Source organism: Opisthocomus hoazin, chromosome 4, assembly GCF_030867145.1.
Source record: "Opisthocomus hoazin isolate bOpiHoa1 chromosome 4, bOpiHoa1.hap1, whole genome shotgun sequence".
Taxonomy (NCBI): Eukaryota; Metazoa; Chordata; class Aves; order Opisthocomiformes; family Opisthocomidae; genus Opisthocomus; species Opisthocomus hoazin.
This window is the reverse complement of record NC_134417.1, coordinates 76,621,533-76,634,468: the sequence shown is the minus strand read 5'-3', so window position 1 is coordinate 76,634,468 and position 12,936 is coordinate 76,621,533. Positions and strand designations below refer to the sequence as shown.

At 37.4% G+C, this 12,936-nt stretch overlaps 1 protein-coding gene across 4 annotated transcripts in view; it reads left to right on the top strand.

The window, feature by feature from the left end:
* The window catches only part of MPP7 (MAGUK p55 scaffold protein 7), a 160,807-nt gene that overhangs the window by 93,301 nt on the left and 54,570 nt on the right, over positions 1-12,936 (top strand). For all 4 annotated transcript variants that reach the window (XM_075419596.1, XM_075419597.1, XM_075419594.1 and 1 more), the window contains one exon: positions 3,485-3,565. In XM_075419596.1, coding sequence (XP_075275711.1) covers positions 3,485-3,565 — 81 coding nt within the window. The remainder of the gene's footprint in view (positions 1-3,484; positions 3,566-12,936) is intronic.

Below are 12,936 nucleotides of genomic sequence, written 5' to 3'. Positions count from 1 at the left end.
TGTTTGGTTAATTCTGGGATTCAGATGAATTGTGTACACACCTGTATAAACTATGACTGAACCTGAGGTAGGCCAGGATAGGGAAATGTGTAATAAACTGTGGTTTAGGTGAAATCCAGAAATCTTTGTTGCAATTGATGATCTCAGGTTGGTTTTTGGAAAAGGCAGTATGTATTAGGATCTGTTTCAAATATGACATGTTTGAAACTTCACATACTTTATAGATGTTTTAAAATATCAACTGTCTTTTTATATAATTAATAACTTTAGATTTTTAAATTTTACAAATGGTTAAATTTTGTGAATTGAGAATGGTAACATTTTAACAAAAAAGTAAATTGAAAATATTTTCTGACTGTTAAAAAAGGATATAATGTAATTTAATCGTGTTTCAGTGAGAGAGCTATATCCTGTAACATACCAAATATAATAATGCATTAGCTTTGACATCAGGCATATATTAGTAATATTTTTTTGACCTTCAAGTAGCTTTGAATAATGTTGATAGTAATTTTGAAAATTAGCAAGCTGGTTGAAATTCTCTTCATTAAGTTCTTGGTGACATATTAATAATCCTTGTTAACATTTGTGTTATGGATCTCTGAGCTAGAATTCTTAATAGGAATCGTTTCTTAGTTTTGGATGCAAAACTTAGTTCTTGATATTTTCAGAAATGCTGAGCAATCTCATTCTTTGTTCAGCCCCATTTAAAATGTATACTTTTGGAAATCCCCAAATTAAAGTATTCTGTCACTCCTCAGTTGAGAGCGATTGGGGTTTTTAACCCTATGAATGTATTATTATGTGTATATGGTGGTATTTTTAAAATGTAGATATGATGGCACACGAGCGTCTCTAGATATCTGCCTGCTTTTTAAGGACAGCTTCTTCTTAAAGGTCCTCTTGCTGGTTCTTCATTTTTGCTTATGTGTAGCGGAACAGCTGGTTTTATGAGGACCATCCCACAGAATGAGGATGTTCTTTGGCAGCTGAAGTCAAGCTAGTGTACTGCAGAATTTTCTGTGTTTCAGTAGTTACCAGCAAACTTTGAGGAAGTTAATTTACATGCAGGGGGGTTTTGTAACTCTAAAACCCATGGAGTTCCAGGATTAAAATGCTATTCAATTTTTGCCACATTTGTCTGACTAGTTGTCAGCTTTGGGGACTTAAGAACATGTTGATGATGTAAAACACACCTTTATTTCAATAAACTTTAAATTAATGTTTTGCTTTCCTAGTGATAGCAACTGTTCTATAACTAAACAAACAAGGATATTACAGAATCACAGAATGTTAAGGGTTGGAAGGGACCTCTGTGGGACTTCCTATTAGCAAGTGAATATTTCCTGTTTGATTTAAAACCCAAATTGAGGTGCTGCTAATGTAACTAAAAACAGTTTAAGGAGTGTGTTTTTATTCTTGTGTGGTTTTTTCCAAGCAATTTTAGAGGTAACAGTTGTGTTGAGGCTTTCCTGCAGACTTTGGCATAGGAGGTGATTGTCACCGCATAGGTGTGCCCAAAGTATTCCCTCTAGTTTGTACTGCTGTTGGTAGCCATCACAAAGCTTGGCACTTCAACAACAATAAATAAAAATCCAGTCCAAAACTGCTGGGAGCACTTCCGGTGGTCTCTGTTTGCTAATCTGGAAACATGGCTTTGTCTTCCTCCTGCTCTTCTGTCACAGGATGTTACTTGTGTCTTTAAGGCTTTTATGGAACTATTTGGGAAAACCTTGTAAATCATATGAGTGAAAACAAATTTTTAGTTATTTAATCTCAGAACAAATATTTTCTAAATCATGATATTTAAACATCTGTTAAAACAGTAACAAAATATTGTGTTACTCTGTTTTTATGTACCTGCATTTATATTTGCACCACCAAAGCAAATGCCAATTCTGCTGAAGTTGGTAGACGCTTGTGCACAATTCATCTGAGAAATGCTGAAGCAGTCATTCTTACTGAGTGATTACTAGTTTTCAGCAACGAAACACAAGTTACTAGATTTTACTCTCTAGTGAGAGGAGTAGTACAAGCTAAAGAATTAAAAGAGAACCAAGGGGAACCTGTGTCATACACCTGCTCTCGTTCCTGTCACAGGTTGTTTTCAGCTTTGCAGAGCTTTTCCATAGAACATGTAGACTAGATTGCAGTCAGATTACCTCAATACTTGGCTTTATGTGCCTAAGATATTTCATTCTAACCTTTCCTACAGAGATCATTTTGTAATCTTTTGATATTAAGACACAAATATTGTTAAGATTAGCATTGATGTATTTGATGGATGTTTTTATCTATGAATTATAGTTAGAAGGCTGTGGGACTGTAGGTGATGAATTTTTGTTTCAGTCCTATTACCCTTGTATTAATTAGAAGGTTAAAAAATGAGTATTCAAACCAAGTCTATAATTGCCAATTATATATAATTATGCAACATATACTTCTACCCATTTATCTTGAAAATTTATATAAAATGAAAGTACAAATTTAGAATTCGGGTAGACGAATAAAATTACTTGCTGCAAATAGCCAACTCTTCTTTGAGACATTTTTATGATACTGATTTAATGCAAAGAAAATAAGTGATTATCTGAAATCAGGTTTTGGATTATGAGCCATGTAGCTTCAGAATTTTAAACTAAAGTTCAGTGTTGTGAAATATGTTTTAGCTTTTCCTTCTTCTGGAAAAATAGTTTGAGTCTGAAATCCTGCAGTGAAATATGCCTCTTGAGTCCACATTAGTTGAGAATGTCGTGATAAGAAAAACTGGAGACATGAGCCAAATAGCAGTGGGATTAAACGTTAGACTGCTGCTCTGTTCAGCAAACCACAATTTTGTAGTATAACCATACAGAAATCACTGATCTTGTTGCTGGGACATAGTTTGTGCATTTTAGGGTCTTGAATTGCTGATGACCTGTTATAAACTATATTTTGATTAACCCACTTCACGTTTAACAAGCTCCTTCCAATGTATGTGTAAACATAATAAAAGGTTCAGATTGCTTGCACTGTAGGGGCACTTTGCTTTCTTATCCCGATCCTAAACAGCACAGCTACTGTGGGTTTTTGGAAGCAGCGTGGATTTCACCACCTCATTCGAAACTGTTTTTTATAGACAGTGTCAAAGTTTGATCCAGTTGTTTTTACAAGCAGTCCTTTGTTTGCATGCAAAGGACCATTCACTTCAATGAAGTGGTGGGATTTGCCCCCGTCGCTATAAACCAGAACGTGATCTGGCTGCACCCTTGCCAGAAATGATTACTTGTGTTAAACTGAGCCAAAAGTCCTGGCTTAAATCTGGTCCACCCAGGGCCAGAAAAAGAAGCGCAGTGATTGATGGTGTTTCTCTTCATGTTGGCTTCTGTTTGAACACGCTGGAAAGCAATAACCTTGAACAAGATCGATTCTGGATTGTCACTGATGCACTGGGTAAAACAATGCTTTGCTAATGGTCTTTGTGTCGATTCCATCTCCCCCCCAGCTGGCTGAGGAGCTGCAGAGCAAGCCGCTGAGCAGTGAGATCAGAGAACTGTTGAAACTCCTCTCAAAACCCAATCTCAAGGTGAGGATGTGTTGCACCTGCGAAGTGCTTTCTACATGGGTGTCCGCATCTGCTTTCCCAGGCTGGGGGGGGGGGGTTTGTCTGCTTTAACAAATATGCGTGCTTTTAAGAAGGGATGCAGTGTTGATAGGAAGTACCTGTTATGAAAAAATATGTTTAATGTTGCCCGTAAATTATTATGCTGTTACTGATATTTATAAAAGGAATTCAGTGGAAAGCTATCGTTCATTTACAATGGATATTCCAAAAAGTAGATGCTTGATTTTTTTTTGTCTTTTGCTAACTATTATTGCATGTGCTTCATAAATTTATTAAAAAATGTGCTTTTATTAAAAGGTTTTCAGTCATGCCATGGATTTAATTGCAGTATGCATAAGTAACACAACCCGGTACTGGGGACAAAATTCCTGATGGATATTATTTTAAAAAAATACAATTTTGAAAACTCCTGGGGTTCTGTGTGGTGCATTCAGGGAAACTTCATACCTTTTATCTGACAGTAGACTATGGAACTATTGAATCACTCAAGTTAGAAGGAAGTTGTCTAGTTCAACATGCTGCTCAAAGCAGGGTCGACACTGAATTCAGAACAGTTTGCTCAGGGCTTTCTCCCATCAGGTCCTGAAAAAGCCTCTGAACAGACATTCCACAAACACTGTGCAGCATCTGTGAATTCCTGATTATCCCCCTAGTAAAAACTGTTTCCTTATGTCCAGTCAGAACCTCCCACATGTATTGTTGCTAATGCACACCATCACATTATGTTTCCACTCTTAAGAGAAGGAAGACCTTAATGCTCTAAATGCATATTGCAATGCTAATTCAGTGCAGCAGTTGATGAATTTAGAGGAAAACTGTAGAGTGGAAAGGAGCCCTATTTAAGACAGTTGCTTCTTTATACTCGCTGTAAAACACTGATCTCAAAACCTGAGACACTGTGATATCTTCAAAGTGCTACAGAATTTTAAAGACCGATTATGCCTCCTTTTTAAAGATTTTTGCACAGTTGGTTATTTCATAGTTTCCAAAGTGACAAGCTGCTTTTCCCTGAAGCGGTGAGCAATGCCAGTGGCTCATTACAAGAGGAACTGTTCGTGCATCAAATTGCAGAGATCCTAAGCTCCACTGTAGGTATTTCCTTAGTGACTGTCCACGTGCGTTTCATACTTCTGAAGCTTTAGTGGCTGGAGTCTGAGGATGACTCATTTGCCACAACTGCATCTCTCCCTCTCCCTTTCTTGCTTTCTCTTGGCCCCCCCCCCCCCCCCCCCCGCTGTCTTCCCCCCCCACACCTTGCTCACTTTTTCTCTCTCTCTCTCTGTCTCACTCACTCACTTGCTCTCACTGTCAGTTCCTTGGAAGCAGTTAAATGCAATGTGATAATCTTAGTGGGATTTCAGGGAAACAAGTGCCTTACCCGCAGTATGGTTAATATGGTTGAACAACTGCAGTAACTCAGCAAACGTCTGTCTTGGCTGCAGGAGGAGATGGCCAGCTGCAGGCTACCAAGCCCTTCGCATGGCCAGACTGCCTAATCCTGCACGAGACACACATTTCCCTGCCCTGCATACCTTGCAGGTATTTGTGTGAGTTAGGGGAAAGAACTGACAATATGCCTGATATTTTTGCCTGTCCATTGTCTTCTCCATCCACCTTCTCATGGCAAACATGCCTGGGAGAGATGATAAATTATCTCTGCTCCATCACGACCAGACAACATGGGACTCAGTATTTCCAGTTCTACCCCAGAGATGCCCTTGAGTCTGTCCAGCCGTATCTGAGCTTATGCCATACATTGCGTAAGATCATCTAACCCTTCACTATTAGGTTGATGGTTGGAGAGGGTTTCTGTGTTTCTTTCCTCCTAGATTCCTGGGGCAAAATGATGTTTAGAACAACTCTTTCCCACACATCTGAAATTACTTGGGACAACTGATATGTCTTCCAATGATGTTGCATAGGCTTTATCTAAAAGCTTGTATGTGGCTTAATTTGTGATTGACTGAAGCTGACTGTTATTCTGCGGGGTAAACTTTCCTCTCCTGACCTGGCGTATAACTGCAGTGTCAGCTGGAGCCAGCAGGAGAGCTTGAACTTACCTGCAGCTCTGCTCTGATGTTCATGGTACGACGAAGGATGGTTAGGATTAGTTCACCACACCATATCACTACTTCCACGAATTTGGTGGTGTAAAGGGACAGGTCTAGGAAGATGATTATACCTTCACAGGTTTGGTTAACATGCCAAAAAAGACTGGGAGACATTTCCAGCAACTGTGTTATTAGATGAATATTTCTATATTTTCATTCTTTTACAAAGTTGTTTTGGTGAATATACTTCTGAGTGTTTGCATTTGATGAGTAAAGCTTTGGTAGCTTTGTGGTGTGCATGGTTTTCATCCATAGGGAAATGTTTTAAACAAGAAAATTATTTCTCTGACGAAGTTATGTTTATCAGACATAAGAGATTTTCAGAATGTCCTAGAACTTATGCCAAGGTTGTGTTAAGTGTATTTTCTTTTGTGAAAAAATTAATTGGATGTTGCTGGTCTTTTTAAAACTGGATGCAATATCCAGTTACACCGAGTGGGGTTTTTTCTGCCCTAACATGTGGCATGATTTACTATCATTAAATGAACTAATAATGGTTGTGGCTTATATCATCTGATTAAAACAGAATTCTGGAAGTAGAACAGAACACTTTGGGAAATCAGGTGGATTTGTTTGTCTGTGTATAAGATACTGCATTTGCGTTCTAGATTTAAAATACTATTGCAGAGTCCTGTGGACACAGGTCAGCAGCATCTATTATTTTTGATTTCCACGTTGAGTAAAGATGTGCTATACCTTGTTAAATATATCAACAGGTAGAACAGTATTTCCATACTCAAGAACCCAAACGCAGTTGAATGCGGTATTTGATTTTTAAGCAGCCCAGAAATTAACTTTTTGAACTGTATCTTACCTCTTGTTCAGCAAACTAAGTACAGCAATGGATACCTTCAGCTCTTTTCCATCATAACCACAGGTGTGCAATCAAATGCTTGCAATCAGTTGAGGAAGATAACTGTTGAGAAGTGTTTACACTTCTAACATATACATATGTAAGTTTAAAAAGTCTGCTGAGTTGGTTGTTAAAAAATGGCTGAAAAGAGTTTAGCATGTCAAAGTTAGAATGATGGTGAATAACCAGAACTACATGTACTGAAACTTACGTTGCTGTGCTTGTGTGTGTTAAAGCTGTGAGGTATGTGGGGACTGCTAAGATTTTCTTTGGTCATTTTTTTCAGTTGCAATAAAATTGATACCTTAAAGATACAAAATACAAAGATATACAAATTTCAGGGTCAAGCTGGGCCAGCCTGCAGGCAGTGCTGCATGGCTCTAGTCTGAATGGTGTTTGGAGGTAAGTGGGGACATGCTCGGGTGATTTGAAACGCCAGCAGATCAGGCTTGGATCTGCCTGCCATAGGTCTCTATAAACATATGTTAGGTGTCTGAAAGTGAAATTTCTGTCTTCCACTGCTGTCTGTGTTTCCTGGGTGTTGCAGGTGCAGCACTCGCCGACCGTTTCTGCGGTGCAGTGGGACAGGCTGTGGAAAGCGTCGGCAGCATCTCCAGGTCCTCCCCTCTCTTGCTCAGGGGTCATAAGGCAGGCCAGACCTTGGTGCACCTGTACAAAACTTGCTGAGCACAGACCCTGTCTGCTGGCCTTTCTTCTGATGGATGTTTAGCCTTTTTTTTAATCCTTTGCATTTGTTGAGCATAGGAGCTGGTGCTTTAAATTAACTGTATATTAGGTAATCTGTGTAGTGCTGCCACCGTTTCCATTATAAGCGTTAGATAGTATGGTATGTCTGTTGTAACCTCACGTGAACGAGGGATGGAGGGAGGACTGTGTTGCTGTGTGGAAGGTTTTATTCTGTATAATTCAAGCTAATGGGCTGCATTTGAAGGTGGTAATTCCTGGCCCACGTGGGAGTGGGTACTGCACCCACTCCTGGCTTTTTCCTCAGTTCCTGGAGTGACCTTTTCAGACTTCTGTGATTCCTGAGGTGTAACCATGAATTAGATTATTTTTAACCCTGTTTCAATCTTACTTTGCTTATTTTATGAAGGAAGACCTTAGAAGATGGTTTTACATTCCAATTTTGTTGACAGATTTACATTTACATTGAATTTATATGATTTTATACATGTTTGAGTGAAACACAATGAGGAACTTATGTATTACACTGTTTTCTGTGTGTAAAAGAAAGGAAGAAATGTCCCTTAGCTTTCTTTCTGATGACAACATTAAAGTTACTTAATGTGTGTTGTAAATACACAGCATATGAAGCTTGACATCTCTTACAGGAGGCTTAATTATTTTTAGATTTTCTATAACATGAAGACTAGAATATATGGTGGGGATATACATGAGGAAATTATGTTTTTGATTTAAGAGAAGACACTCCTACTTGTGCTTTTGTAAAAAATATCAATAATAGCATAAAGAAATAAATATTCTCAGCTTTAATGGTTTATAATTTGGAGAAATTTAAGGAACTTATGTGAGAACAAATGGAATGTATGTGAAGAGTGGAGTTGTACAGAGTTTTGAAAACGACAAATTTTAAAAGATATGATACATCAGGTAGACACGAGTGCAATTGAGAGAGATGTCTTTATTTGGCTTTTTTATGAATCTGGAAGTATTGCTATTGTCTGAGAGCACTATACTTTTTTTAAAAATTAGTTACATTATCTAGAGACAAAATATTTTTCATTGTCATGCAGTTGTATAAATTGGAATATATAATTGGAAGACTAAGATTCAAGGTGCTAACACAAAATATATCTAAAAGAGAATTTAATTCTGGATTTTTGATGCACATGTCACACTCACGTTACCAAAATGGTCTTGTCAGTAGGGACACAAATGGGAAGAATGAAAGGAAGCGGGCACTGGAGTTGCTCTGTCAGTTACGGGCAGAACCCCAGTGACAGACACTGTGCGAAAGGAGATGTAGTAAATATGACAGATGATGAAACTAAGAATGAAAGACTTCAAAGCTTCCAAATTCTCTTCCACTTTTAATTAAAAAGCTTTCTTGAATAGTAGCTCTCAGCTCCTTTTCTAACAAGCTCGAAAAAGCTGTATTGTTTTTGGGACAGTGCCATAACACAAAAGCATAATTGTTACTTATTTTTAAAATCATTTGAAATATGAAAAACTAAAACAATTAACTATAGGAATTAACATTTTAGGCACTTATTTTTTTTGGTGTGGCTGTAAACAAAAGACTATAAAAAGAATGGACCATCATGAACAATGTTAGCCCAATTATACTAACTTTGAGACAGGCTCAGGATATATTATTTAGATCTAACTAGCTCTTAACTTCATGTTTATAACAGCAGTTACATTCCTGATCATTACATATTGAAAGAAGTAATTTACCATTTGAAGTTAATCCCTATTAGGGTAAATTTAGTGTGTTTTAAATTCCTATGTAGTATATCCTTTGTGGTCATCAGTGTAATGGACAGAACAATAATTATTTTCAAAGCTCATGCCACTGTGCTAAAACTGTTCTGAAGGATGTTTATACCTCTTATGACTCAGAGGAAATTAAGCTTTTTGAACCTCCTAAGAATGCCAGTGGTGGTTCTGCCGGTTTCAGCAGAATTTGTCTTCTGTTTCTGTGCGCTGAAAGTTTTGCCAGCTGCTAGTCTGGAACATAAACCAGGTACCAGAACAAGGGCATAGGGCAGGACTGTGAATGAATTCAGTGCATCATGGTACATGAGAATGTGAAGTATTTGGATCACTTTGGGTGCTGTACCTGTAGCCATAGAGGGAACAAGAGGTGGACAACGTTGAAGTATTTTTCTTGGCTTCTCTTTCATTACTGTAGAATGAATAGTATTTTGGAAGTTATTCAAGATAACTTGCAGAGTGAAGAGGAATCCATTCTTGTATGACTGGGAATGGCTTTAGATTAACTTATCCATGGACAACTTCAATGTGCTGTTCAGAGAAAAATACAGATTCTTGAAGTTGTTTTCAGGTGTTTTTAAATTGCTCTCAAATGGCAAAGATGCATACACCAGAACATTGTAGACAGGATTTACACTTGCTGTTTTATTTGCAATTCATTTGAAGTGTACTTGACTTTCAGTTTCAGAAAGCATAAACAATTTGCATTTGTAAACATTTTCATCTAAGTACCACCTCCTTGGCTTTCCTTCAGCACAGAACCACGAGTTAAACAAAACTAAAACTGCAGATAGTAAAACAGAGCACCTTGTTCTTCGTTTCCTGTATTTGTTTAGGTTTCTTTAAAAAAAATAAATAGTGCTGCTTTTTAGCTTGAAGCATACCTTTTCTGTTGTCCTATCCCGTTCTAGTTTTCTTGTATTTACTGGGAATTTTGTAAATTCTAGCCTTGAGTTGATAAATAACTGCTGATACCGTAATCTGTACCATCTACTAGATTTGCACAGTGGCCTAATGGACTGTTCTGATCAAAGTGCTACTTGTTCTGTTAAAAAACCAAACATTTTAAGACTTTATCAGCAGAGCCTTATAGAGCTGCCTTACAGTCACTGGCAAAAATTGACAGTATAATTTACTGTGCAGGAAACAGCAGGCATTTTTCTACAAGAACTTTAACGTACAAAGCACTCAAAGAAAATATTGGGCTATAATAATATAAAACAAAATCTGTTTTTGCTTTGAAAAGTTCATGAAGCATTTCTTGTAACATGTAATGAAAAAAAAAAATCTTAATCTAAGCTTTGTCCTCTTTCCAACATTTCCTTTGTAATTAGACTTGCTGAGGATTTTCCATCATGCGTTTTTCAATGAAATATGTGGTTTCTGCAAAGTCAGCATTTTCCACTGGAAATTGTTGGGATTTGCCTAAAACTGCTCAGGTTTTGCATCTGGAAAACCCAGTACAAACTTCAGGTCAGTTAAGGTCTGAGCTCCATTTGGGCTAGTGCTGTATCTCACACTCTTGGAGGACCTTTTGGCCCTCTCCCTTTAGAGACCTGTCTTCCTGAATGCACCTGTGTTTTCTGTTTTTGCTCATGTGCTGGGAGACTGTTCTCTTCCTCTTTATGAAATATTCATGCTCATTCATGGTAACATGGACTACAATATCTGTTTAGGAAGCATAATTTCCCATGATTTGTAACTACTTACTCATCAGTGGTCTTTGAGGTTTCCTGGTAGGACCAGTTACAGGAGTTGTGCTCTTATATTAAGATATTGTGCTGTACAAACTAGTTTAACTTAATATGGTGAGCTGGAGTACATTGTGCTTCATATGTCAACTGAGAAGTTACCTACCTAATCCTCACTTGTAAAATCAGGTGCCATTAATTTGTAAATCTGCAGGAGCCTGCTTGATTTTCGATGGTATGTTTTGCGTATGAGCAGTGAGAGAGAAGTATTTATTTTCCACCTAAGTAATAAATGCAAATTATCACAAGAAGCAAGGACAACAGCACTGATGGTTTGATAACGTTGGTTGATGGGTAGCCCGTAGATGTTCTAAGCATAGCAGCTATGAAGCTTGGGGAGAGAGGACAGTGCTGGGGAGACTTTCGTAGGCAAGCAAATGAGATCTTTCTGCCCAGTATCTCCTGCCTTCAAACTGTTTGCCTTTAAACCATTTGCCACTTTGGGAAGCCCTCCATAACACATTTTGGCAACCTGGTTAGAGGAAAAATAGATTTATTCTTAACTCTTTTCAGCTTCAGACCTTGACTTCCTATTCCATTTGCACTTTCACCCATAATTCAAAGGAGTTTTTTATAGAAAAACTTTTCTGGGTAGGGAGTACTGGGAGAATACTTTGCTGTCTTTATTTTTGGAATGTCTGTGTTACTGGAATGGAATAAGTAAAACAAAAATGTAATAGCAAAATAGTCCTTTTAAAAACAGCAAGAAAACCTTGATTTTTCACATCTGACAGGCAGAGAAAATCAGCAAGCAGTTGTGGCACACTCTTAATGTGGAAGGAGCTGGCAGAGCATACATATAACAATATGCAACATATCATAAGCATAGATATAAAATGATATAAAGGAGATGAAAGAATACTGCATGAATATATTTAAATAACAACCATCATGTTGCCTTGGAAATGCTCTCAGGTCTGTCTTCTGATAACTCAGCTGATGTCCAGTGGACAGCTTGTCTGTCAGTCTTCTTGGACGTATGGATATGAGAATGCTCACTAGCAGCCAACATATAATAAACAAAGTGACAGATATAATTAAAAAAAATGAAGCCAGGCAGGTTGGCAGCAGAAAATAAAAGATTTGACAAGTAAATCAAAGAAATTCTTTGGTTATATATACAGACTCCCACATGAAGGAACCAACTCTAACCTGTGTAAGAATGTTGAATTGCGTACACGTAACTGTAGCGCCCACATGCAATGCATGAAAGTTGACAAAATTACTAAAGCTGGTAATTTAGGAGGAGGAAAAAAAATGCTGTGGATAAAATCATGTCCCATTCAAGTAGCAATTCTGTTCAGCTAGTGGAAATGGAGAAACTGCACAATACGAAGCAAATGGTTCCTTTTTTAGTTGTCATCTTTTTATGCTACGTTTTCCTTCAGTGGTGCTTTTCCTTTGCATTTGCGAGACCATATTCTGTTTGAACTCTCCATTCACTTGTTCAGCAGTCTCCTGTTTTCTAGTTCATTGATGAATCTTCAATAGTGGTGCAGAATGGTCTCATAATATTTTTTTTTTGGCCTTTCTGCTTATTCTTGTGTTTCTAGTCAGTGGCAAGACTCTATTTCCATGATTATGTAACTTGTAAATCTGAAAGTATCTATATTACAAATATTTTGGAAAATTGTAAGCTTTTTTCTTGCACCTGCTATTTTGCTGGCCTTTTTAAAAGAATGTTACTATTGAAGAGGCAGGATTTATTCCACTGTACATCTATTTAAATATTTTATAATTCTTTAGTTACAACTTTATTAAGTGCTTATAGAAAATTCATTTATATATAGTGGTGAAGATAATATTCACTGCAGCTTTTCAGTTCTCTGTAATGATACCTGAATTTAGTGCAATTGATATGTGGAAATGGTACTTCTAGTGTTCAATATAGGAAAAGTCCAGAGCAGGCAAAAGTGATTTCGTTGAAAACTAAACTGGTTCAATATTTTTAGTTAGCTGTCCATGTAGTATGAGTACTCTGTAGCTGAATTTAAAACCTTATCATAAATGAATATATGTTATTATTTTCTGGAGGAATTAAGTACATCCAGATTCTTTTAACCTCATGGATCAGTAGAAGGTTTTCTTTTCTTTTGAAGACTTTAGACATCAGGCTGTTGTCAGATAAAGGCTGGATCA